The sequence below is a fragment of the Anser cygnoides genome, chromosome 10 (assembly GCF_040182565.1).
Source record: "Anser cygnoides isolate HZ-2024a breed goose chromosome 10, Taihu_goose_T2T_genome, whole genome shotgun sequence".
In the NCBI taxonomy this organism is placed as follows: domain Eukaryota; kingdom Metazoa; phylum Chordata; class Aves; order Anseriformes; family Anatidae; genus Anser; species Anser cygnoides.
In genome coordinates this window covers 15,643,698-15,670,864 of record NC_089882.1, presented here as the reverse complement: position 1 = coordinate 15,670,864, position 27,167 = coordinate 15,643,698, and the positions used below count along the sequence as shown (strand labels likewise).

General features: G+C 38.7%; 1 protein-coding gene across 16 annotated transcripts in view; it reads left to right on the top strand.

Moving 5' to 3' along the window:
- DOCK3 (dedicator of cytokinesis 3) overlaps window positions 1-27,167 on the top strand; it is a 219,538-nt gene that overhangs the window by 174,867 nt on the left and 17,504 nt on the right. For 14 of the 16 annotated variants that reach the window (XM_048069154.2, XM_048069202.2, XM_048069081.2 and 11 more), the window contains 15 exons: window positions 2,134-2,219; window positions 4,717-4,743; window positions 4,862-4,957; window positions 6,733-6,793; window positions 7,283-7,376; window positions 9,713-9,861; window positions 14,625-14,711; window positions 16,089-16,193; window positions 19,905-20,046; window positions 21,330-21,496; window positions 22,073-22,159; window positions 22,614-22,793; window positions 23,836-23,919; window positions 25,200-25,316; window positions 26,394-26,515. In XM_048069154.2, coding sequence (XP_047925111.2) covers window positions 2,134-2,219; window positions 4,717-4,743; window positions 4,862-4,957; window positions 6,733-6,793; window positions 7,283-7,376; window positions 9,713-9,861; window positions 14,625-14,711; window positions 16,089-16,193; window positions 19,905-20,046; window positions 21,330-21,496; window positions 22,073-22,159; window positions 22,614-22,793; window positions 23,836-23,919; window positions 25,200-25,316; window positions 26,394-26,515 — 1,604 coding nt within the window. The remainder of the gene's footprint in view (window positions 1-2,133; window positions 2,220-4,716; window positions 4,744-4,861; window positions 4,958-6,732; window positions 6,794-7,282; window positions 7,377-9,712; window positions 9,862-14,624; window positions 14,712-16,088; window positions 16,194-19,904; window positions 20,047-21,329; window positions 21,497-22,072; window positions 22,160-22,613; window positions 22,794-23,835; window positions 23,920-25,199; window positions 25,317-26,393; window positions 26,516-27,167) is intronic. The other 2 variants (XM_048069122.2, XM_048069103.2) reach the window with 1 other exon arrangement.

The window sequence follows — 27,167 nt, the reverse complement described above, 5'->3', positions numbered from 1 at the left end:
CAGCATCTCTCCTGAATGCTTATGTCCAACAACAGTTTCGTAGTTCCCACCTGCCGTGAGCTATGATTGCAGAACAGGCAGAGGAGTCCTCATTTTGTTGCTCAGTCATGGTCAGAGAATTGCTTGAATTTTCCACTGCATAAAACAGATCCTAAAAGTTCAAAGTAGTAATAACGAAGTGTAGGTTTGGAATGGATCCTTAGAGGACATTGCTTCATTGTCATTGTGTTTGGGACAATAGTGAGGGCAAGTATCTACAGATAGGTACGCTGAAGGAGGCAATGCTAGTGTACAGTTAAACAACACAAACCGTTTCCAGAAATACTTAATGATTGGACCTTTTGTTTAAATTACCATAATTCACGTGATTATTAACCACATTAAATGTCAGTTCTAATCATTCCAGGAGAATAACAGACCTTTCCCATAACCTGATATATCAAAGGCTGTGTGGAAGAGTATTACCAAGGGCTTATGGTTTCTTTCCTCCTTGCTTCAACTCCTTTGACTGCTATTATTATTATTACTACTACTACTATTACTATTATTATGGTGGCATTTGATCACGGTACTCTTTTTGCTTTAGATGCTATATTAGCATAACAATAGAACAGTTTCTGCTCTGGCATTTACAGTTAGAAGTACCTACAGTCATCTTCTAGTTTCTGGATCTATTTATACTTTCTACATGACAGATGAACTTCTCATAATCATCATATAATTTTTATACTTGTTCATATGTTGTAAGCTTCAGCCATAAAAATCTTTCTTAATTTACCCATGGAGCTAATTCTCACACTGAAGCATGTATCGTAATTTTGTAAGACTAAAGATAGAAGGTTCATCTAGATTAGTGAGAACGAAATGTATAGTTAAATAGTACAAGATGCATTAAACCTTACTAGCATAAGCAGCTGGAACCAAGAAGTTAATTTTTTGTCCAGTGTAATGTTAGACAGCTGGACAGATGCTTTGCAGAATTCTGTCAAATTGTTGTAGCTTACAGACTGAGAGATGGGTTTGGTTTTTTTAGTTTTGAATTCTGTTGTCTTTTTGAATACTAAATTTGTTGTTAGAAAATACAAAAATCCTGGAAATTCGCTTTCATGCTTTTTTTTTTTTTTCCAGTAGCTTGTTTTAACATGGTAATTTTTCAGCAATACTAGAGAACAATGCAGTCTGATTCATGGACTAAATCAAGTCTCCCTTTAATGATTTCACTAGCAAGAGTGCCAATTCCATTTGTGTGTCACTGGGTGATTTACTCTTCCTTCTCATCTTTACTTACTTTGCGGTTTGGCAGCTGAAAAACTGAGAAACTCAAACTATGCTAATCTTTGAATAAAAACAAGTGATAATTCTACAAGCCATTTCAACCTTTAGAAACCTGTATTCATTAGTGTTGAAGTATGTTTTTTACAAGACTTTGAAGAGCACACAATTTTTTTCTTTAATATTGGATACAATGATTTCTGCACTTGAACCAATTTTATTGGAATATCTGATCTCAAACTTGACAATAGGACGTATTAGACAAGGGGAGAAATGAATGCATATTCATGACCTTTCTAAGGGAAGGGCAACATAATGATACCGTTCTGTTCCTTTATATAAGTGTGAAAAGAAAATGCATCATATAAGCATAGAGAAGCTTGATAAAAGAGTTTAATGAACAAATTACATTCCAATGCAATTATGTCTGGATGGTTGGAAATCAGTTAGGTACCAGCAGAACCATCACAGCAGGCTAGTGGTGATCATGCCATAAACTGGCTTCTCTGCATGGATATTCAATTTATGGTACAGGATATATTTTTCACAGAAAGTGTGTTCAGAGTGATTTATTTGTTGAGAGAATAAATATCAAAAATTGCTGTGAAGAATCAACATTATCTCCCCTGGGATGTTCGTTTAGACTCTGATAAGCAAATGGATAATTTAATTTTAGCCCTGCTATTTCATTGAAAAAAATAAGAAAAGTGTTTCCATTTAACTGAGATACAGAGAAATAAATCACTCACACAAAGAAGGTGGGGCAGCCTGCAGGACAATATTCTTTCAGTCCTCCTTGTGTTTGGTACTCTTGTCTTCTGCATGAACAGCTAATTTGTAACCAGTCACTTCTTCATCCAGGTGGAAGCTGAGTTGATTGATAAGCTGGACAGCCTGGTATCTGAAGGAAAAGGTGATGAGAACTACAGAGAACTCTTCAGCCTACTGTAAGCTATGCTCATTTCTGCTTGCTCTGCATTCTGTGGGGTCACTAAAGGAGTCTAAGTAGTGACCTGTGCTGCAGTAGCAGCTTCAGGGCTGATCTTCAAAGAAAGCAGTAGAAGGTTTTCTGGCAGGTTTTCATGACATGGCTGTCAGGAAAACAGAAATGTGTCACTCTAATTCTGAAAAGAATATAAAAATTTAATTTTTCCTTGTTTTTGTTCTGTGAAATCTAATATAAGGCTGCATAGGTAAGTCATTAACGTCCTCCTATAAAAAATTGATCTGCTAAAGGAACCGGTGCCTTTCTTTTTTTTTTTACCTTAGCAATATGCGAAATCAGGGCCTTGGGATGGTTTAGAGAAAGTCTAGCGAGTCAGGCCTTGTTAGAGCAAGAGGTTTTCCTCAGCGTTTTCCTTTGCTACTTACAATTTTTGAAGGTCATTGAGTTGATTCAACAGTTGTAAGTTTATTCCTCCAGAGTCTGTCATGACAGTGTTTCCACTCCCTTTCACACCAAATACGCAGTACTCATAAGGATAAACTTAAGAGTGGAAACAGTCTAGGAGATTCCTAGAGTGTTATGAGGATAAATACTTGAGAAATAAATACATGAGGCACACTAGTACCACTGCAGTGGGGACCAGAAAAGTACTTAAGTCCTTGCCATTGAAGAAAGGAACCTGCATCGGAAATAGTGTGGCCAGCCGGACCAGAAAAATGATTGTTCTCCCCGTAGTCAGCACTGGTGAGCCCACACCTCGAGTACTGTGTTCAGTTTTGGGCCTCTCACTATAAGAAGGATATTGAGTTGCTAGAGCATGTGTAGAGAAGAACAATGAAGCTGGTGAAGGGACAAGGAAATGACATAGGAGGAGCAGCTGAGGGAATGGGGATTGTTTAGTCTTGAGAAAAGGAGGCTGAGGGGAGACCTCATTGCTCTCAACAGCTACCTGAAAGGAGCAGCAAGGAAGGTGCTGGTCTCTTTTCTCAAGTAAACAACTGGTAGAATGTGAGGAAATGGTCTCAAATTGCACCAGGGGAGATTTAGATCGGATATTAGGGAGAATATCTTCACAGAGAGGGGTGATCAAGCACTGGAACAGGCTGCCCAGGGCAGCGGTGGAGTCCCCATCCCAGGAGGTATTTAGGAGATGTGAATGGGGATATAGTTTATATAGGATATAGGATATAGGATATAGGGATATAGTTTAGTGATGGGGCTTTGCAGGCCAGGTTGATGGTTGGACTTGGTGATCTTGAAGGCCTTTTCCAACCTAGATAATTCTTTGATTCTATGTTCCAGACAATTTTATGTGGCCCCCAATTGTATGGAGGCAGTTTAAGGCAGAAATCTTTGTATTTCTCAGTTTACATTTACACATTCATTCATTGTCAAGATAAATAAGCCAGCCCATCCTGTATGCTCATCCTTAGAAAGCATGTAAATCTATTCCGTTTTGATTTCTGCATATTCAGCCTCGAGAAGTCTGGCACTTCATGTCTGCAGATAAATATATTTCATGTTTGTTAGTGTTTTTTTTTTTTAAAAAGAAATAAAATATCTTTTTATTTTTATTCACCTGGCAAGAAGAATGTTCAACTTTTCATTAGCTCCAGAAGAAGGTACTTAATAGCTGAAATGTTAAGAATTCAGGGACCATAGTTTCACTTATTTGTAGATGATAATGACTGCATATGTAGCCAAGAAAAATAACCTTGATCTTGAAGTCCAGCAACCTTTTAGTTTATACTTGTACTGTCTTTTCTGAGAATACTGTCAGCTTTGAGGAAACAATTCCACAGAATTGGAAAATCTCATCTCTTTTCTCACAAACTTAATAAATGCACCGTGAAATAAACAGTTGGCCCTGACTTCTGTTGTCTCAGCTGTACTGGTGAAGTGTGAATTGGGTCCCTTGGCTGGAAATTATTTCAGTATAAAAGAGTTTGGTTGGAAATTATTTCAGTATAAAAGAGTTTGCCTGTTGTGAGGACATGTAAGACACCTAACAGTATTTCTTTGTCAGTATGTAAGTGGCAAGTTCTTTGACCAGAGATCAGTTTCAGGAAACTAGCATGTAAATTTGCTTTCTTTTCTCATTTTTTAATGTGATTTTCAGTGTTCTTACTCTAGCCTTTTCTCTTTCTTCTCAGTCATCTCAGTGATGTGCTGCCTGTATTGTTTAGCTTGCTGATCAGAAAAATATCGCTTTCATTTATTTACAGTTTAATAAATTGTAATGCAAGGTTAGTTGGTTGCTGATTAGAGACCAAAATTAATGTGAGGATGTACGAAGAGGAATTTGCATTAGGTTTAGACTCCCTTCCAACTTGTGATTGCTGTTAGTAGTATTTAAGCTACAGATAATAATGTGGGAATCAACTGTTGCCATGAACATTGCTATCTTTTATATATTTTATATGGCAATGTGAGGATAATTTTCCTTTTCCTGTCAATTCTGTAATTTCCTTGTCTTTGCTTCATGCTGCCTGGAGTAGAACCCAGCTCTTTGGGCCTTATCCCAGGTAAGATAGTAATTCTGTGTACTTGTCTCATGAGGGAGAAACGAAGTCATCTGCAGCTGTCTGCATGCACTACACTGTTTCCCCGGATGCCTTATCTGCTCTTTTCATCTCTGAACAGTTTGCTGGAGAAGATTGAGCAGGAAACATGGCGGGAGACTGGAATCTCTTTTGTTACATCAGTTACTCGCCTCATGGAGCGTCTGCTTGACTATAGGTATCTGGCAACAACAGTAATATGTTCTGAGTATATGTATTAGAAGTTTTATTATCAAATTTCTTTTGTACAGGGAATGTTTTTATTGTTTATCAAGCTGCATGCTTCTCTGATGGCAGGTATTACGTCTGCAAGCCTACCTCACTGCTGCAGGATTCTGAGTAGAAATCCAAAGTTCACAGCTCCGGAGCCCTAATTCTTATTCTTGTATGCTCATTCCCAAAAAACTACAAAGACTAAGGTTTATTCAGGTTGCTAAATGATTTATTCCTTTTAGCTTTGAAGTGATCTTCCCTAATTAAGCAATATACATGCTAAATGTAAGAATGATTCTAAATGGCTTGCTGAACCAAGGTCTTTGACACATGCTGAACGCCTCATCTAAGTAGGCAGGGTTAGAAAACTTCATCTGAGGAAAGCCTGACTTGTCAGCTGGTGACTTGTGTGCAAGACTCCACTACAAACTACATATCCTCTGTTTGGATTTAGACTAAAGCTTGCAGGACTATTGTGAGCTTTGATTTAGTTACAAAAACATATTTTACTTTCTAGTTTGTGTGTGCGCACACTCAGAGTTATTTTTATGGAACAGGAGGCAATTAGAAACTATATAGAACTGCCCCGTATATTTCTATCTTTAGCCTACTGACAAGAGTTCAAATCATTTTTTTTGTTTTTCTGCTGCTCATTATAGGTGAAAGCCTGTGACTAGGTTGGGTGTTCAGCAATCCCAAATCCTTTTCTGTGTTTTTTAGTTTGTTCTTTTTGTTGTCCTGAACAGTTTGATCCAATCTCCTGTGTTGTTTTTTTTTCTTGACAACTGCCATACAACTACTAAGAAAGACCAAATATCTGAGAGACATTTAAAGAGAATGCAAGGGAGCTGACTTTTTTAATGGAATTTGCTATCAACGCAACTTGGATGAACAGATACTCATTTTCATGCTTAATTTCAGGAACAGATACCAGTTTTTAACTGATACTCAATATGCAGCAGAATATTTCATTCCCTGAGCAGAGCAGGATAGGGAACTGTATGAAAATTTGGAAATACCCAGATGAAGTTTGTCAGCTGCTGTGATAGTTCTGCAAATCACATAGAGAGCTATGAAGTGAAGAGCTCTGCTAATCAGTTTTGACATGTTGTGGAGCCCAGATGCCAACTAGCTGACAGTGTAGTTCTCAGGAAAGTTTGTGGTGTCACTGCCTAAAAAATTTTGTCTCGCCTTCACAAATGAATGTGACTTTCTCAAGTCAAAATTGGTAATTTCTGAAGCCTTTTTCTTTTGTGCTTCTTACACCAAAATTATTATAAATTTGCAATTTTTATAAAAAATTTATCTTACCTGTGAAAAAATCAGTAATCTAGTCTAAATCAGTCAGGTTGTGTCTTTCAGGACGCCAACACTACATTAGATACCTGAATTTCTGAAACCTAGTCCTTTGACTAGGGAACCACTAAACAATTACATCTGGGTAAATAACTTTTCACTTTTATGGTAGCTTTTTAGTTATGAAGATGTTTGACTACTGCCATCTGGTATTTGTTCAGAGCAGTGGTCACTTCAGGTGCTTGTTCTCAGATGCCATTAAGGCAGTTCTTATATCGTTTAGGCCATATTATGGAATTTTTTCTTAGAGCAACTTTATAAAATAAAGTATATGGTTCACTGTTTTTTGTGATCCAAGGAAACTCTGGAGGTTAAGATAGCTTCAAATGTATTTTAAAAGGAAATTTTGCAGGTGTATGTTTCAACATTACTCTGCTTTCTTAGGGATTGTATGAAAGGCGATGAAACAGAAAACAAGAAAATTGGCTGCACTGTTAACCTTATGGTAAAGATTTTTTCCTTATGTTTATCTCTTTGTGATATTGTGCAATGTAATTGAAGCTGGAATGGGGAAGGTTGGGTAGGAATCTGTGTCAGGAATTGTAGGTTCAGAATCTGAGCACTGGCATGACAGAAAATGATGGGTTGGGAGGATCCCTGGAGGTCTGTGGTCTAACTTTCTGCCTTTAGGCTGGGCTCTCCAACTTTAAGCTGGGCTTCTCAGGGCCTTGTCCAGCTGAGTTCTGAATATCTCTGTGACAGAGGTCCCACAACCTCTCTCACCTTTTCTTCCAGTGTTTGACTGTACCCTCATTTTGAAAAAAAATCACTACATGAAAAAGTTAGTGGGTTAAATCAGTGTGAATGTGAAAATAATTAGTCTTTTCACTTATAATGTATTCTCTTTCCAGTACCTATATACATACACAGATGCTACTGATTGTCTTGAATGAAGGAAAATTCTCAATGAAAATAAAACCTCTCTCTTTTACAGAATTTCTATAAGTCGGAAATTAACAAGGAAGAGATGTACATCCGCTATATCCACAAGCTGTGTGACATGCACTTACAGGCTGAGAACTATACAGGTTAGTAAGACATCATACAGGGTCTGTTTGAAATCCTAGTGAAAGTTTTTGACTCTTCTGAGGTTATTCTCTAACATCTCTTGAATTTGTTTCAAAAACTTCTGTTATGGATCAGTTTACTGTTAAGACCAGCCCTCAGGAATCTCTGACCCTAGAGACAAGGGAGGAAGACTGGAGACAGGAGGACTTTCCCTTGGTCAGAGAGGATCAGGTCAGAGATCTCTTAGGCAAACTTGACACCGACAAATCCTTGGGCCCAGATGGAATGCATCCATGAGTACTGAGGGAACTGGCGGATGTTATTGCTAGCCCACTCTGCATCATCTCTGAAAGGTCATGGAGAACAGGAGAGGTGCCTGAGGACTGGAAGAAAGCCCACGTCACCCCAGTCTTGAAAAAGGGCAAGAAGGAGGACCCAGGAAACTACAGACCACTCAGCCTCACCTCCATCCCTGGAAAGGTGATGGAATCACTCATCCTGGAGGCCATCTCCAAGCACATGGAGAAGAAGAAGGTGATCAGGAGTAGTCAGCATGGGCTCACCAAGGGGAAATCATGCTAGACTAATCTGATGGTCTTCTATGATAGGATGACTAGCTGGGTGGATGAGGGAAGAGCAGTGGATGTTGTCTACCTTGATTTCAGTAAGGCTTTTGACACTGTCTCCCAAGACCCATGTCTTCCCATAGGCAAGCTCAGGAAGTGTGGGGATAGATGAGTGGGCAGTGAGGTGGATTGAGAACTGGCTGGATGGCAGAGCTCAGAGGGTTGCGCTCAGCAGCACAGGGTCTAATTGGAGGCCTGTAGCTAGCTGTGTCCCCCAGGGGTCAGTACTGGGTGCAGTCTCATTCAACTTATCCGTCAACGACCCGGATGAGGGAACAGAGTGCACTCTCCACGAGCTTGCTGATGACACAAAGCTGGGAGGAGTGGCTGATACCCCCGAGGGCTGTGCTGCCATTCAGAGGGACCTGGACAGGCTGGAGGATTGGGCAGTGCAGAACCTTGTAAAGTTCAACAAAGGCAAGTGCAGGGTCCCGCACCTAGGGCGGAATAACCCCGTGCACCAGCGCAGGCTGGGGGCTGACCTGCTGGAGAACAGCTCTGCAGAGTAGGACCTGGGAGTCCTGGTGGACAGCAGGCTGACCAGGAGCCAGCAACGTGGCCTTGTGGCCAAGAAGGCCATCGGGATCCTGGGGTGCCTTAGGAAGTGTGGCCAGCAGGTCGAGGGAGGTGATCCTGCCCCTCTGCTCAGCCCTGGTGAGGCCCCACCTGGAGTGGTGTGTCCAGGTCTGGGCTCCCCAGGACAAGAGGGACATGGAGCTGCTGGAGCGAGGCCAGCGGAGGGCTACGAAGATGCTGAGAGAGGGCAGGGGCATCTCTCCTATGAAAGGCTGAGGGAGCTGGCCCTGTTTAGCTTGGAGGAGAGAAGACAGAGAGGGGATCTTATCAATGTGTGCAAATACCTGAAGGGAGGATGTCAAGAGGATGGGGCCAGACGCTTTTCAGTGGTGCCCAGTGACAAGACAAGAGGCAACAGGCACAAAATGAGACCCCTTCTTTGCTGTGAAGGTGACAGAGTGCTGGAGCAGGTTGCCCAGAGAGGCTGTGGGGTTTCCCTCTCTGGAGATACTCAAAACGCACCTGGATGCCATCCTATGCAACGTGCCATAGGTGACCCTGCATTTCAGGGGGTTGGACTAGGTGACCTCCAGAGGTCCCTTCCTACCTTAGCCATTCTGTGATTCTTTTCCTGTAGTTACAGCAGTCGGAACGATTAGAAGCTGAGGTCTACCTCACTCCATCACACGAAGATGCGTGGGCATGTCTCTGCCCACGCAACTGTTCTGTTGCACCTTGAATTTTACATTACAGTGTTCTGCAAGGACAGCTGATTGAAAAATCACAACAGTGGAATCAAAATTAGGGGAAGATTGAAATCACGAACCCACCATCATACTACCATTTGCCAAATTTCCTTGCATTGTAATACTTAGAGGGCATGACTCTAGTTCTTCGTTATCCAAGCTCTGTTTACAACTGCAGACTCCAAATCTAGTTACACACCTGAGTATCTGACTGTGCATTTAAATCAAGTATCTAGTAGAAAGGAACTTGACAGATTTGTACCTAAGAGTCAGGTTTATCGGAAACAGCTATGTGCTGCTATTTTAAGTAATTGAATAATTTAATGTTAATCTAATGCTTCAGAATTTTTTCTCAAATCGTACATCAGAACTTCCAGACTGTTTTAGAAGCAGCCTGTGACCTTTTAGCCTATTTGCTGAGTTATTTGTTGTCATTGATTCAGTGTTCAATGATTGCGTTTCCAACAGAGGCTGCATTTACTTTGCTTTTGTACTGTGAGTTGCTTCAGTGGGAGGACAGACCTCTGAGAGAGTTCCTGCATTATCCATCTCAGTCAGAGTGGCAACGTAAGGAAGGTCTGTGCCGTAAGATTATCCATTACTTCAACAAAGGGAAGGTATGCCAACTTCTTCTCTCTTCCAGCAGCTTCCTTCCCTTTTCCTGACTTAGAGCTTGCAAGGCTATCATCTTGGTTCAGTAGTCTGGAAGTAAATTTATATAAAAAGGTTTAGTAACTTGACAAATTGCGCCTTGGCTCTCTAGACCAAAAAACAGATGAGAAAATGGATATGGATATTTCATTATACATATCATTTGGAACTAGTTTATGTAGGTCAACGGGAAAAAGGCTGGAATGTTTTTATACCTGTAAAAACTTTGGATCACCTGACATGACAGAGAGCTTGATAAATGCCAATTGCTTAATTTAAAAAAAAAAAAAAAAAAGCATTGTCTATGCAAATCATTGTTTTATGACTTGCTTCTCACTTAAGGACTTCTGTTTCTAACTTCAGAAGTAAATGGCAGGCAATACTTTCTAGGAGTCCCTTATTAAAAAAGTTTTAAGCCTTTTCAGTATCACTGGTGTTTTGAAGTGGCTTTCACTTAAAGTGGAGTTCCATCCATTGCACAAGAAAAAAATCAATACATTTTCAATACATTTTAATTCCACATATTTGTTATGCTTTTCCTACAGTGAATAATTTTTTAAATCACTGCAGAGGTAGGTGTTAGTCCCTTGTATCATGGTGTTGTTCTTTAGAAAAATTCGTATAGCTTATATTATTAGAAGATAACATCTGTATGTGCACCTCAGGGCTGGTTTTCCCTCTGATAGCAATGACAATGAAATTAAATACAAATGTGATTCCAGTCATGTGGGGTTGACATTCCAGATATTTTTTCCTGGCCCTGATAAAAGAAAGATGCTTATGGCAGAGCCATTCTCTGCCGAGCCTGCAAAAAGAAGTCAGATTGCTGTTTGTAAGAAGGAGTGGCCGGTTTATGAGGAAGCGATTCATTATCTAGGAATCTTTTCTAGGTCTTTTGAAATAATACTGCATGTGGTTCTCTGTTTAGTTTCAGAAATTTTCAGGGCTTTTTAGACTGCACTTAAATTTAAATTACTCACTTGTGCAAATATTGCAGTACTGTACTGTCTGACTAGACAAACGTAACATAGAGACTATGTACATAAATTGAGCCTGTGTTTTTGACAAACAGGCCATCCACATAAACACTGAGGGTGAGTAAAAAGTTAATGGTTGTAATTTTGCTATTAATCTCCTCGCAGATTATGGAGTGTTAACCTCTTAAGGTTTTTTTTCCCACGGGGTGTTTCTGGAGTTACTTGGCTGTGTGTTTTAATCCTCCTTTATTTTAAATGTTAGCTGAATGACTGAATAATCCACTTAAGCTGTATGTCACTCGAGCTCTGGAGGTGAAAGATGCTGAGAAGCCGAATCTTCCTGCTGCTTTCTGCCACTTTTTCTGTGGCTGTGTAACTGAGAACAGCTCAGGGAATAGAAGAAGCTTGTTTCCCTCAACTTGTTTCTGACAGGCTGTTTTTCTGTGCTCCCCTGAGGTGAAGCAGGACCTCCCTGGGTCCTGAAGAAAGGGATTTGTTGTTCTGTGTTCTCTTGCATATCTAGACTTAAGTTTCTCATGCTGCTCCTGGCATTTCCCATTAAGGGGGGGTCAGAGCAGCATGAAGGAGGTGTAAAAGTCCTGCATTTGTTCATGGTAAAACCTCACCATGGTAAGGGGGGAAAGCTAAGGCCATACGGCTGTCCTGTGAGTCTGACATAAAGGGCATGCTGGTGGAGTGCAGAGAGCAGCTGCGGCACTGCAAGGGAGTGCAGGATTGTCTAAGTCCCGTTCTCAGAAGCAGCCCTGTGCTGGGAAGGAAGAAAGCTTTCCAAAACCCTTTTACCCTTCACTCTGCATACTCCTTTCTACTGCTGTCTTGCTATGCTTTGAATCGGTTTATGGCTCAGCAGGTAGCATGTGCAAGTGCGTAACTTTAATTTTTTTTATGATTGATTTTGTCTGTTAAGACTCAAGGTCTCCTAGCTAAAGGAGACGGAATGGAACAATTTGAACCTGAGCGATCCTGTTTCTGGACAGCAACGTCTTGAGAACTGCACAACTCTTTCCTGCCCAGTTCACTGCTAATTTTTATTAACTAAGAATTCTGACCAGCTCCCTTCACAGCATCACAGCATGTATTCAGCCAAGTGCTGCGAGAGACCCAGTGCTACATTTCCAAAGCAGTTCATTTTTACATTGTGTTCTTTCTACACAACGTTTGAACTAATTTCTCTTGTGCACACTCATTTGAATCACACTTCCAAAAGAAATCTGCACGTTGGGATGTGAGTAAATAAAGGCTCCCATTCATAGATGTTGATTGTCTATCTGCTTCCTGTGTGCCGTCAACAGCACTCAGCTGAGAGTTGCTGGTGTCATAGGAGAAGGTTGAAATAAAACTCAGATGAATGAGCTTTACAAGTGAAGGACATAATATACAGCATACAAACAGATCAGACATCAGCAAAAGGGAAAGCAGTAATGAATGAAATTAACAGTGGAGACATTAGGAAATTATTTGAGAGGGGGAAGAATGATACTTTAGAGGAAAGTAACACTTAGCACACAGAACTGTATATTCAATTTCTACATTGTGAAGATAGTACTCATTAACATTACCAATTTTATAAAAGGAGGATCCCTATGACTCATATCCATTCGTTCTGCTTTATTTTCAAATATCTATGAACTCTCTTTTCTAAGAAGCTACCTGTATATTGTGTTTCTTCCACTTACATATCACATCTTTATCATCGGAGTATTCAGCTGGCATGGTACAATTTCTCTGTGTTGAAATCTGATTGAAAGGAAGAGAGAGAGCCTGAGCTAGGATGACAGAAATAGTATCAGAGTACATGTGAAAGAGCTTGTCTAAATAAAGAGAAATGAGATGTGGTTACATATTGTTAATTTAATTCACATCAGAAAAGGAGCATAAAAAGGTTACACCTTTAGGATCACTGTAAGGGAAGATAGCCAGCTTTCTGGTTCCATCCAGAAGACAGATTGCAGAATTATGTAATGCTTTAGCCACAGCATCACATTTGGAAGTGAGACTCTGCTTCTGTCCAGTGTAACAAAAGCCATTTATTCCTAGCCAGGTGTTCTAGAAGAGAATTTTCTTTTCCGTTCTTTCAGGTAAATACAGATCACCAGAAGTCTATGTACTGATACTGTAAACTCTATTGAAATCTTAAAAAAAAAAAAAAAAAAAAAGGGCATGCAGTGCTAGTTGTGCTTGCAAATATAAACACTTAATTGGGCAATGATCAAAATTCGATGTATCTATTTGTGTGTCATGGACTTTGACAGCCCACAGCAAAAATCCTGTTAATTTGAGATCACAAAATTCCAAGTGATAATCTGAGTTGTTCAGTAACTGGTCTTTCAGTTGCACGTATTGTAATTATCTAAATAAATCTCAGGCTTCCCATCACCCCAAACTACTACTATAAGAATATCAAAAAAGATCCTGAAGGAATCTTTTACTCAGCAAGTTCTTATGTAAGTTTTTTATAATAAAGAGAAGCTAAAGAGATGTAGGAATGTTATTTTTTCCTACTTAGTTTTTCAAATTATCCTCTCTTTTAATAAAGAAATTCTTAAAGTTGATAATGTTTTTGCTGTTCAGAGGACAAAAAAAACTTTGGTATTAAGGATGAGAGAACAGACACTGAATGCATGTGTATAAAGGGAAGCATGGCAAAGTGCCTACTACATTAACTCAAATGATGCAGAGGTTCTCTTCTTTAAGTGAAGGTACATGGAACCAGAAAAGCTATTTCCATATAAAGTGCTAATATTTTACGTCACTACTGTTAATTACTGTTACCAACAATGTACAATATTATGCTTTTTAATACTGATGAGGACAGTATAACTGACATCAATTTTGTTTTCATTGTAATACAGTCCAAGCTTAAAAAATAAAAAGGCAAGTTAACCCAATAGTGCATAAAAATTAATCTAACCAAACCTCAGCTGAGACCTTTGTGTTCCAGATCCTTTACATAACTATGGTAAGAAACCATCACTCCCCCAAAGCACTTCCAGTCTGTGCAGGTGCAAGATGATGGGAGAGATTTCAGTTCAAGGGTGTATAAAATGAACACTCTAAAAAGTTAACAGGTAACAAGGGAAGCTTCCTCTCTGTGTGGGCATGCCCAAACGCAATCTCCTTCTTCCTTATCCTTGAGGGCCATGAATATGATGTGCTTGAGAAGATTTGGTGTATGCAGACTGTAAGTTAAAGAAGTGGGTTTTGCTTTTGGTTCTGAATATAGATACTGAGTGCAATAATGCAGCTCAGTTCTGAGAATGTTCTGTCTCTGCATTTGAGTGTTTCCTATCGCTTGATGGTTTTATGCTTTCAGTAGGAAGTAGCACCCCTGGGAAGGGGAGCACTTTGCCGCGGAGCTATGCCCTAGATGACAAGAGTCTTTGCTTCAGGGAGTTCTAGTGCAGAAAGCAGAGGAGATACTTGGGGGGGATTTAACAGGAAGAAAATTTGTTAGTTATATTTCTCCAGAGAAGTTCCCAGTCTCATGAGTAAACTGTCAGTAAAAGCAGTGCCTGCGTGTAATTTCAATGGAATATGTGCCTCTGTTACCATCTTGAAGAAGGAATCAATCTGATATTTAATGGAAACTGTTTCATCACATTGCATTTTCGTATCTAATCCCTGGCATTTCATAGCTAATGAATTGCCTAAAACAAGTTTCTGTATTCCTCTCAGCTGAGTTGGTGATAACATGCCAGTCACTGTGAGCGTGATTTGCTTTGGTTTTGCAGAGCTGGGAGTTTGGTATCCCGCTGTGCAGAGAGCTGGCCATACAGTACGAAAGCCTCTATGACTACCAGAGCCTCAGCTGGATTCGGGTAAGTAGCAGCAGTTCCTCTCCTTGCAGAATCTCTTCCATTGTCTAGGAAGTTTTGTCTCTCCTGTCAGAAAATTCTCAATTGGAAAAAAAGAAAAAAAAAGACTCCTTTGCCACTGATTCATTCCAATGATATTGTAGGCCTACTGAAGTAATTCTAGGTCTGCCAACTGTAACTCTCATGAGTATATGGAAAACACATGCAGAGGATCTTGGTTTGCCATTGCCTGTTTATGTGTATTTTTGCATAAAACATCCTTTGCTAAACTGATCATGAGTGATGAGCAGACAAACCTATTAACAAGTCTTAGTCTAGTAGTGCACCAAGGGATTCCTAAAACATCAGTAAATAAGCTATTCTCTCTGCCTCTTTATTAATTGGATTTAATCAACTGGCAGGTGAGGAGCATCTCAGCTCTTTGTTTATGCTCAATGCATACATTTTCTGTTCAAGACCCCTAAATCTGTGTTGACCTGAAATGACTTGAATTTCTCCCCACTCTAAGTTTTTCTCTGTGCCGTTCACATCATTCAGCCCATTTCTTTTTTCTTCCCACAACAACTCTGGGACATTCTCCATTTTACAAAAGGAGATAACGTGTGTGGGAACCAAGAACAAAAGCTTGGTGCAGTGTTCAAAGTCAAAGCTACTGTTAGGGTTCCCTGCAGTGGAAGCAATGATGTTAAAGTGATGCTTCTCTTTAAAAAGCTATGTTTTTGCTATAGAGAAACTCTTATGAGCATTTCAGAGATTCAATTTGGCAAGGGGTCTTGAAATCCCACTCTTGATGGAAATGCCAGCACACTGCTATGGAACAAGTAATTGTAAATAACGTCCTTTTTTCAACCCTCCCCCCCCCCCCCCCCCCCGCCCTTTTCTTCCATGTTAAACATGCTGGTATACAGAGCTGTAGAAGATTTAATTTTGTTTTATACTGTTTCATGCTCCTCAACTCAATTAAAGCAAACCCCATTGAACTGATAAAATTTTTCAGACGGCAGTATAGATTTTGAGCTGTAGAAAGCTGTTGAGAATACAGGTAGAAAAGGACACTGGGAGCCAGGCAAACAGATATCTTAATCTCAGCTTTGCCATTAATTCTGTAGTGCAAAGAGAATTACATGCAAGACCTGTTTAATTTGAGGTACAACAGAAAAATTTTCATAATACCTCCCAAAATGTAAAATGAGCATGGTGATGATATAGTCTGCTCCACCATGTAGACTGATTAATTAATAATTTTAATCTTTAAAATAATTTCACTCTTCATTAAAAATGTGTGCAAAAGAATAATGTAATATTTTAATGTAACTTTAGATTCTAATGTTTTAAGTGCAGTTTTAAGAGTCTGATAGCAACTAACTTTTTCATTCACAGAAAATGGAAGCTACCTATTATGATAATATCATGGAACAGCAGCGCTTGGAACCTGAATTTTTCAGAGTTGGTTTTTATGGTCGAAAATTCCCATTTTTCCTGCGGGTAAGCCAGAGTTATACAAAATATGGCAAAGTGATCGGGCTCAGAGTAGCATTTAAGGCTTTGAATTTCAGCTGTGGAGATAGGACATCTGCTGTTCAGTTTATATTTTACACCTGTGCAAGTAGAAATAGCTTTCTGTCAGAACCGAAGGATGTGGTTCATTGGGAGCATTCTTAGGAACAGACATCAGAAATTTGACTCATGCCTATGCGTATTTTTGACAATCTGGAGATCAGCAAAAATTGCCTCTATATTAAGCAAAATGCTCTATCACAGCAATGTTGGGTCGTTACTCAACAAATTTTCATCATCTCAAATTATCATGCTTTAAAAAAATCTCACGTGACAGAGTGATTCTAATACCAGACTAATGATACTCTTCTGCTATCTACAAGTAAAATTTTCCTAGGTTAAGCAAAAAGCCTATTAGCTTCTCGGAACACATCCTCTCTTTGATCTTCTTGTCTTTGGTGTATACAGGATCAGTTGGGTCTGAAATCCATTTTAAAAGTGAAATTACTTTCCCTTCCTAATGAGGAATAAAATGTAAAATGGGTATTTGTTCATACAACTCCTCCTTGCTGGTTCAGAGCAAGGAAGGAATATAATCTGACAACTTCTGTAAAAACTGCCTGAAGATTGATGGTGGATGCCATCTAGCTTGACAGGACTAGCTAACCTGAAGCATGCTTTCAAGGACTGGAGCTGCGTGTTTTGTGTTCTCTTTGAAGAAATGGTTTGACAAGAGATGGCACCGCTCTTGAGTCACACAGTAAGAAGTTATAAAAAGCAAAAGCGTGTACCATTTTTATTTCATAAGGTACATGTTTTGAAAGTTGCACTCTTAAATTTCCCTCTATTTTTTTTTAACCAAGATTTAAACATTGGTGTTTAATTATATTACTTTAATGGACGCCCAGGGGAAGTGAAGGCAAGTTGGAAATGAAGGTGGAAGTATCAGCGGATAAAGGGCAGTGTTGTGTAACTCAAAGGTAAAGCTGAACAGTGCCATAATTCAGGATCCTGAACCAACACTTCAAAGAAGTGTGTGCAAAGGAATCTGAGGAAAAGCAAGTGTTGCATATGAAGCTCCTCTTTTATGAAGATCTCCAGAGAAAACAATTTCTTTTTTAATCTAACGACAGATGTTTCCAAACATAAATGACAACAAAGTCATTACAGCGTATAAATGTTCCTACGTCTGAAGTAATATCAGTGACTCTAGCTATCTTTTATTATGGATCCCCCAGTTTTGTCTTGAACTGATTGGCCTATGCATTTAACACTGCACAAGTTTTCAGTGCACAGCACTTTTCTGAAATGGTGTATCGGTATGGGTACTTGGCTGGAGACAGTAACAGCAGACATGAACATACATAATTATAATCCTTGTTAGTTCTGCAATTATATTTGGTAGCAGTACTTCTTATAGCAGATTACTAATGTAGCAATCTCATTAGAAGTCACCCTCCTCCTTTCTCTCTCTAATGATCCATACAGCCTACACATTGCAAAGCACAGACTAAACCCATTAGCAGTCACATCTGCATGGATCACACCGTAAAGAGATTCATAGCAGCCATTCTAGAGAAGAAAAAGACTTACATGGATTTAAAATTTTTAAATGGATACAGGAGTGATTTAAAGTGATCAAATAACTTCATGCATTTCTCTCATTTAGTCTTCTATTGATGTATAGCGTAACACAGAAAAAAACCACTTACTTCTACATCTTTGATTTTGTAGACCTTTTGTCTAGAAAAGTCATTGCTCATGTTGCCATGAATTCTGCATCTCTTTCTAGCCTTCCTACATAAATTAAAACTGTTCTTGTCTTCACCTACCAGAAGTTCAAGTAAGGCCTGACAAGCTACATTCTGAGATCTTGTGTTGGCATCTGTCTGAAGAGTCTATTAAATTCAGCCCTGAAGTGTTTTCAGGGCATTATTTTTAGAATCATAATAACTTTATTTATAGGCTTACCGTTTTCTCAATTGCTGCAATCAAAAGCAGAATATGCAGTGTCATGAAGAGATTCACCTTCAACTATGGACTCACTCCAAATTTAATAATAGCTGCAGTTTGGACATTATAGACTGAACCGTCAAGATTCATCACGCAGGTTTTCTCCCAGTTCATTGGCTTCTGTGACTGGTTCATACAAAGTGACACATGTCACAGATGGAACACGCGGTCTGTTCCAGAAAGATGAAATGCAAAGCCAAAGACACTGCACTCCTTAACTATATTTTATGATTGGGTTTTGCTGCTTTCTCTTTCATTTTGCTCCTGCTCTGCTGGAACCCTTTTGCAAAGCAGTTAGCAAAAAATCATTGCATATCCTGCAGCTGCTTAAATGCAAGAAATAGAATGGGGGGAACTATTCTTGTTTGCCGTTTTTCTTTTCTTTTTTCTTTTCTTTTTTCTTTTCTTTTTCTTTTCTTTTTCTTTTCTTTTTCTTTTCTTTTTCTTTTCTTTTCTTTTCTTTTCTTTTCTTTTCTTTTCTTTTCTTTTCTTTTCTTTTCTTTTCTTTTCTTTTCTTTTCTTTTCTTTTCTTTTCTTTTCTTTTTTCTTTTCTTTTCTTTTCTTTTCTTTTCTTTTCTTTTCTTTTCTTTTCTTTTCTTTTCTTTTCTTTTCTTTTCTTTTCTTTTCTTTTCTTTTCTTTTCTTTTCTTTTCTTTTCTTTTCTTTTCTTTTCTTTTCTTTTCTTTTCTTTTCGTGAAAAATCACCCTGTACTTCTAGCTATTGTAATGTGTATAAGAGTTAAAACTACTAGAATCAGAGTTTTGCCTGCTTTGATAGGTCTTGCATCAGGCAACATTAACACCAATCAAAATTGTATTTTGTGGCAATATAGTTCAGACAGTGGAATACAATCTTTATGACACTGAGGATTATAGAGATCCTGTATCTTGCTGTTCAGAGTTCAAGATGTTTCAAAAGCATCCAAGAACTCTGAGCAAATGGTTTAATGCCTCAAGAGGCATATTTAAATGCAAGCTTTCCATCACTGGCAGAAGGGAAATTTTGTTTATCAAGAGGAGATTGCTTTTAGGGCTAAGTGGCCACTCAGAATTCTTGGTAAGGCTTTTCCATATTATTCCACTATAGACAAGGAGCGTTCCTGAGGATGATCGACATGATCAGAAGTGGATTGTATGGGTATGACAATACAGCAACGATTAAACAATGATTTTTATGATGTTTGTTATGACTCCTTTCTAACTGGTAAATTGATAAACATTTAGCTCCCTCTGTCCTGTGAGATCCTCAGAATTTTTATCCAGCTCATGGAGATTGCATTTGATGGCAGCTTTCCCGGTGCAGAACAGCCAAGCTGGTGACTTAGTCTGAAGTATTGCTTGCTATGTTTCAGTATAGTCCAATTAAATAATAGTCCCTGTTCAGTTACCTGAAAAGCAAATCAGACAAAACCATAGGACTGAATGCTACATGTGTAGGGAGCAGAGGTACCTTTCTGTTAGAGATCAGTGGAACGTTCTACTTATCAGTTGATGAAATACTTTGTAATGAAAAAGAGAGGAGTAAAATACACGAGCTGTGTTACCAGTACTTTTTACTCTCACGTTAGTGTATTGACTTTGTCACATACCTTGCTTTTTGAAGCAGTAAAATTCAAAGTGAGATAAAAAAACAATAGAATTTAACCTAACTTTTAGAGAGACTATTTTATGATTGTCCTTCTTGCAGAATAAAGAATATGTGTGTCGGGGCCACGACTATGAGAGGCTGGAAGCCTTCCAGCAGAGGATGCTGAGTGAGTTTCCACAAGCCATTGCAATGCAGCATCCCAACCACCCAGACGACTCTATATTACAGTGCGATGCCCAGTGTATCCTTTCAGAGAAAAGGGCAAGCTATGGTTAGGTAGAGCACAGTGAGGAAAGTATTGAAAAGTCATCATCGTGGATATCGCAGTTCATAACTGTCTTGGGTAGAGCTGGATACAGACAAAACCATACACCTGTCTATAGCAGACACTGCAGAACATAGCGTTGGAGAGATTTGTTGCCTTTTATTCAGGGAGTACTGCGGGTCGCGTTCAATGTGTAAGAGAGTGCTTGATCACATCCAGGCCTTTCCCTTTACCAATGGCATTGCCATAATGGACATTTTACTTCATTAATCATACGGTCTGATGCCTTCTCTTGGAGAACATTTGTTGGGAACAGTTAGTAATTTAAAAGTGTTATTTTTCCATTGTGTTTTTCACTTCAGCTTTTTTCTCATAGCCTACTTTTCTTTTAAACTACTTGAACTCTTTTCTAACTAAGGCTCTGAATTTACTACTTCTCATTGGCGATCAGTACTGCAGTTTGTTTCAACCAATGCAATGCTATCTGTGTATATTTAAGGACGGAACCACATAACAATGAATGGGTCTGCAGAGACTTTGGAGATTTTACTTATAAGAACACTGCCATTTGGCTTGTGTGGCACCAGCAAGGATACTATAGGATTTTAGCCATAAGAACACTGTCAGTAAGTGAAATCTTCTGAAACTGATTAGCATTTACCACTAGATTTTCCTTAATGTGCTTTCCACTCTTCTTTGCTATGTAACATTGATACTTTCATAGACAGAGGGTTTGTTTGTATGTGTATGTTGTGAGTGTAATCAAACCTATGAGGGACCTTGCCTGTAATACCAAGGTTACACCTGTTTAACTAAACTGATAAACATCAGATAACAACTGTTTGCAGACAAAGTTGAAGTATCTAAGGCAAAATTTATCAAAGGTAAATACTAGATAGTTTCCTAAATACATAGAGACACAAAGATTTACTGAAGTGCCTGCAGCAATGAAGCACCTAGCTCTAATTAAAACTAATAGGAACTAACTGTTTTGTCCAACCTGATATTTTTGAATGTCTTAGTATGTACTCTCTGCATCCTCAGGTATCTTTTTCTGTTTAATCTGGCTGTAAAGTACCACTCCGTAGACTGTCCTAGTAGCTCTAGTCTAGTGTGCTCTTGTTTCACTTGCAAAAGAAGGGTGTTGGAAAACAAAAGGGAGTGTTACTTTCTGAATTCACAATCCTGTTCCTTTCCATAGTAGAGAGAGCTTTTCCTGTTTTATGTCCCATGGCTTTCTTTGACTACACAATTTGCAGATTTACAGATCTATGCAGTCACTCCCATCCCAGACAATATAGATGTGCTACAGATGGACCGTGTCCCTGATCGCATAAAGAGCTTCTACAGAGTCAACAATATCCGGAAATTCCGCTATGATAGGCCTTTCCACAAAGGCCCAAAGGACAAGGAGAATGAATTTAAGGTACAAGTAGTCAGCAAGCTGTATTTTAAGTGTCAGTCTCTTCAAGGCAACTACTCTTGTGTTATTCTATACTAATAGAGCCTTTCAAGTAATCCTGATATGATGGCCAAAGATACTATAACACAAACAGCAAGTGGCTGTTGGTGGATACGCATCTGATCTGATTAAAATGTTGTCCACTTTAAAGATAAGTCATTTTAGTGCCAGGAGAAATGCATTTTGAAGCAAGGATGGGTTTTTTGTTTGGATTTTTTTTCTTACTGCCATAGATATTCACAAGATCTTCTCTGTTCCCATGACAGAACTGGTAGCCAACCTCAACCTCTGGAAATTAACAGAGATGAACAGAGATGTTGAATGTATTGCTATAGAGCACACTGATTTTTATTTGGGGGGGGGGGGGGGAGGGAGGAATTTAAATGACATTCAGTATGACATTCTTCAAAGTATGTTACTGCTTAGGAGGAGGTTAATATATTCTTCTCTGACCTTTACCCCCTTAGCACCTGTAGTAAGAGTATAGATGATGCGATTGTGGTTCACTGTGTACCTCACATCCTCAATTATTCTTTGCAGAGCCTGTGGATTGAACGTACCACTCTGACCTTGACTCACAGTTTGCCTGGGATTTCTCGTTGGTTTGAAGTGGAGAGAAGAGAACTGGTAACATTTATAGTTCCTACAGTTGAGGTTTGAAATGATGACTTACTAAGGACATGGGATAGGCAACTTAACTTCTGTCTGAAATCTTGCAGTTTAAAATGATAAGGTTTACAGCAATTAAGTATGTCGTTTTTCCACCACTTAGTATAAATAACTGCTGAATGTAACCACGGGAATTAGGTGAGGGAACATGACAGCATAATGCAGAAAGTGCCAGAAAGATAGAATAATTGCATTGTTACCGTAATGTTAGTTTGCAAAAAGAAGTTATCACAACTCAGTGACCTGAAATACAGCATTACTGACAATAAAGTTTGTTAATGTAGCTAATTTTCTAGCAGTAAAAACTAAGAGAGATCATTGAACCATCTTAGTGTATCATTTCTTTATAAGGAAGGTAATAAATCACAATGAAGTGTCCATGGAATTAAAGTGTGTTTTATTGCCTTTTGAGGTTGAAGTAAGTCCTTTGGAAAATGCCATTCAAGTGGTTGAGAACAAAAACCAGGAGCTGAGAACACTGATAAGCCAGTACCAGCATAAACAAATGCATGGTAACATTAATCTTCTCAGCATGTGTTTGAATGGAGTGATTGATGCAGCTGTGAATGGAGGGATTGCACGATACCAGGAGGTAAGTGGGGCTCTACTTCTGAATATAGTATCGACATTTTTCAATTTTATTTCCATTGTTGTTTCAAAGAAAGTATCGTTTAATAAGATAAGAAATTTTCATGGACGTTTTCTAAATATAAGGTTAAAACCCCCTGCTTGGTTATTCTGCATCAGCACTTGCATAGCCATTTGTCAACAAGAGGATCCAAATGTAGAATTGGGATACCACGTAGGTACGGTTGACAGTGGGGTTTCTTAAGAATAAATCTTGGCTTACCTGGAGGCCCTGACCTGGCAGGTATAGGAATGTATCAGAATTTATTTATTTTATTACTCTGCTTACATTATAAGTCCATTTTGCAGCAGAGGCAGTGGAATTCATGGTAATTGAGACTGTTTGGACCTGTAATCAGGAAAAGCTGCTAATTCATGCTACTCAACCATTGTCTTTGCTAGCCTAATTTCAGACTCACTGAGACCCTAAAGTTACATGATGTTAGCTGGTATGTTATCTGTTATGCTCTTTGGCAAGCTGTTACTTAAACTCCACATTGCAAAAGGTAAGTCTAGGTTGAGATACTGAGAAATGGCAGCAGCAGTCCAGGGGTCTGGGACATGTCTTCCCTGCAAACCATGCAGAGAATGCTCTTCTTCCTTTAGCTTAGTTACCACTTTACTCGCTTACTTTAAGGATTTTTTTTTGAAGGAAACGATACAAAATTCAAATCCCTGGATGATAAAAGGTTTAGTGGTATTGTTCATCATTGTCACATAAGTAAATACGATCAGATTCATGATCCTTCAGGGCTGAGGACTGTCTTATGCTATTTTACACTGTTTTCTTTAAATGAGCAACAGAATCATGTAGGTTGATAACACTCATACTGTAGCTTTACCTGGATCCTAGAGTGCTAAAAGTGATAAAATTGAGCTGCTGCTGTTAGCTTAATATATTTAGTTCTCTTAAGATTTCTGGACCTTTTCCTCTCATCTTTTGAAGACAAGTTATGACGAGTATCTCCCAATAAGCAGAAAGCTTTTTTTTTTTCTTTTTCCTACAGGCCTTTTTTGATAAAGATTATATCACAAAGCACCCTGCAGATGCAGAGAAGATCACACAGCTCAAGGAACTCATGCAAGAACAGGTACTGCTTTTCAGACACAAAAGAACATTGGTGTGTGGATTCATCAGCAGTCAGTTTAAACACACCAGATCCAACTGATTCATTCAGAAGCAAAGAATTTCAGTACAGGAGATTTAAAGTACATTTAAACAAAAAGGAGGGGAGATGGCCGAGGAGTTTATGAACAAGCCATTCATTTTATGTAATGTTAGGTGAAGCTCTGCTAGCATAACATGAATTTTGTTGTCTCCATTTATTATCTACTAGACATCTTGTCACGTTTCAGGCCTGATGTTCATTTTTGGCATTTTGAATTATGTCTTCCTAGTATATTTCAAAGATAATCAGAGTCAGGACAGGTCAGGGTTGAGATTAAACTGGCAGAGCTACATGGGAAAACTTAATGTCTATTTATACTATCTACAGTTCTGTTTTTCTTTAGTGTCTCTGTGAAACATCTTGGTAGATAAAGCTTGCTGGATGCTTTGATGGGAGTGAAATCAGAAAATGACATCCCTGTTAATGGAAGGTTTGGCAAAATACACCCCATTAAACAATGTGGCCAAGTCTTTACAGAGCTACTAGGCCTGCTTTGTCAACAAATCGCTTAACTGCATTTCAGATTTCCCATTTGTAAAATGAAGATAATACTTATCTCCCCTCAATCCTCAAGAGGATGTTTGAAAATTAATTAGCTATTGTTTGCACTGAGTTTGGATCATGTAGGGAATTACATGTATCTTAAGCCTGCGATCATTACTATTTTCTTTCATCTGAGAACTTATATAAACTCTTTCAATTACTAATATTGTATGTTTGACCTTTGAAAATGTGACCTTTATAAATAAATAATGAGCAATAGAAGGAGTGAACACTGCTGAACACTTACTGTTCAGCTCAGTTATCAGAACCTCCTTTGTTTTGAAATCTCTGTTGGCAACTTTGACCCCTTTTCTGACACTGTTGGGAAGGAATTTTCTTGGTCACAATGAATTATCTGTATGAGGACTCAGTGCTGTTAACTGCTGGAGACACAATCAATCTGGTAATTTTTTTACAGTTGTCTCTAATAAACGTAATCCAACGTGACATAATGTACTCGTCTCACACTTGAAGTATTTGTTGAAGTAATATAAACTTGCCAGGTCTCTTAGGCTTACTTGATTATCAGCAGTCTTGTACAGAACGGTGGTATATTTTACAGTACTCCCTTACACAGTGACGGACCTGAGGGACAGGCTTCAATTCTGTCTCTTAAACCTGATTTATGTAGTTTTGTCATCTTGTTTTCTTCTTAACAGGTACATGTTTTAGGAGTGGGTCTGGCAGTCCATGAGAAATTTGTACACCCAGAAATGCGCCCTCTGCATAAGAAACTGATAGACCAGTTCCAGATGATGCGATCCAGTTTGTACCATGTAAGCTGATCTTCATTTAATATCACAGAACAATTGTAAAGTTCAATTTTCAGGCTTGTCGTAAAATAATATAAAACAGAAGAAGAAAGATTAACAAAGCACGTTAGATGTTCAGCTCTTACAGCTGTCATAGTTTGACTAGCATGACATGGACTAGGCCCTCCAGAAGTGTTTTTATATAGACAGCAACATAAATTCCTGTTGGTTACTTCAGGCTTCCAACTTTGATTTAGTCACGCAATATTATAGGTTTGCATTTCCTATATCGTCAACAGAACTGCCTTCAGAGCATGGCTCACACCACCTGTTATATACCAGAAATACAAGTATCACCCTCTAGGAAAGGTACCTTTCCATCCGTTTGTGCCCTGCTGTACATTAGTATTCTGTGACAGCTATACTTGAGACATCTTTGCCAGATGGGTCTCAGAAATTGCAGTGCATTCTCCTCTTCCTGTTCAAGTGTAATTCTTATCACTTTCTTGAACAATATCACAACGAAACCAAAGGGCACCTTTCCATATAATGTAAAAGAATTACCTGAAATGTGTTAGCAGTTTACTTTCCAACTGAAGCAAGTATTTTCTAAAAGCTTCTACCTTGAAGGGTTTTACCTCCGCTCTTAGGAGTGAATACTATGCAAGGATGACCAGAAATAGCAGCACCACAATTATTTTAATACAGCCTTTCTCTTTCAGCAGATGAGATCCATACAGGTTATAGCCTGTGTCCAGCCTGTGTTCATTGCCTTTCTTTAGAATTTAGATAAGATCTGTATTTTTGAGTTCAAGTTTCTTTTCAGAAAAAAATGGAGATGGCTGCAATTTGAACAACACAGTACCTCTCTTTTTCTCCAAAATTCCTGAAATGGTGGCTGGAAAGTATTGTTAGAAATAGAGAATAGGGATATAAAACACTGAAGCTCTTTATCCTGTGGAAACACAGGTAACTGTAGATGATTACAGAGAACGTGGAAACAGATCAGATTTTTTCTGAGAAGAAAACATTGTAATTTTCTCACGACTAATTTAGCTAAAATGTCTATAGTAATTAAAAGACTCTGTGTCTCATGTGCAGGAGTTACCTGGCTTGGATAAGCTGAGTCCAGCCTGTTCTGGCACTAGTACACCACGCGGCAATGTTCTCATTTCACACGGACCAATGAGCCCAGAGAGCATCAAGCTGTTGCATCGACACAGGTACCCTGTTTTCTTCTGCTGAAATATCAAAGATCTCTGCACACTGTTGAATTAAGATTCGAGGGTCAAAGATGCAGTTAATAGTACTGGAGGAGGAGGAGGGTCAGTTTTGGTATAAGCATCCTTTATTTTCGTTCAAAGCTAATTATTAAAGTTTGAGGATGGAATCAAAATGTTGAGAAATCCAGTTTGCAGCATATCCTAAATACCTCCAGATGTTACTTCATCTCTTTTCTTATACATCTGCCACTCAGATTCTTCTCAGCTCTCCAGATTCAATCTGACTTTGGAGGTTCCAACTTCTCATACTTCTGTTATGCAAATGGCAAATAAATATTATCTACCATGAAAGGAAAATCGTATTGCTTGGTTTAGAAACTGAACTCAATATGTGCCCATTTTTAAGACTCCAAAAATGTTTGCGTAATTGTTTTTAGAGTTTTAATCAAATCAGAACCCAAATATAAGAGGCTGCCAAGGGTGGTTTGATCAGAATACCAGAAAATAGCTCAGCATTCAGAGAAATAGCTGAAAACATGGATGTTTATTCAAACAGAAGAACCACCTATAAAAACTGACTGAGGACAAAAATTGGGATTTTTCAGGTCAAAACAGAGTTTTTATATCCAGCCAAAACTGCTTATTTGAAAAT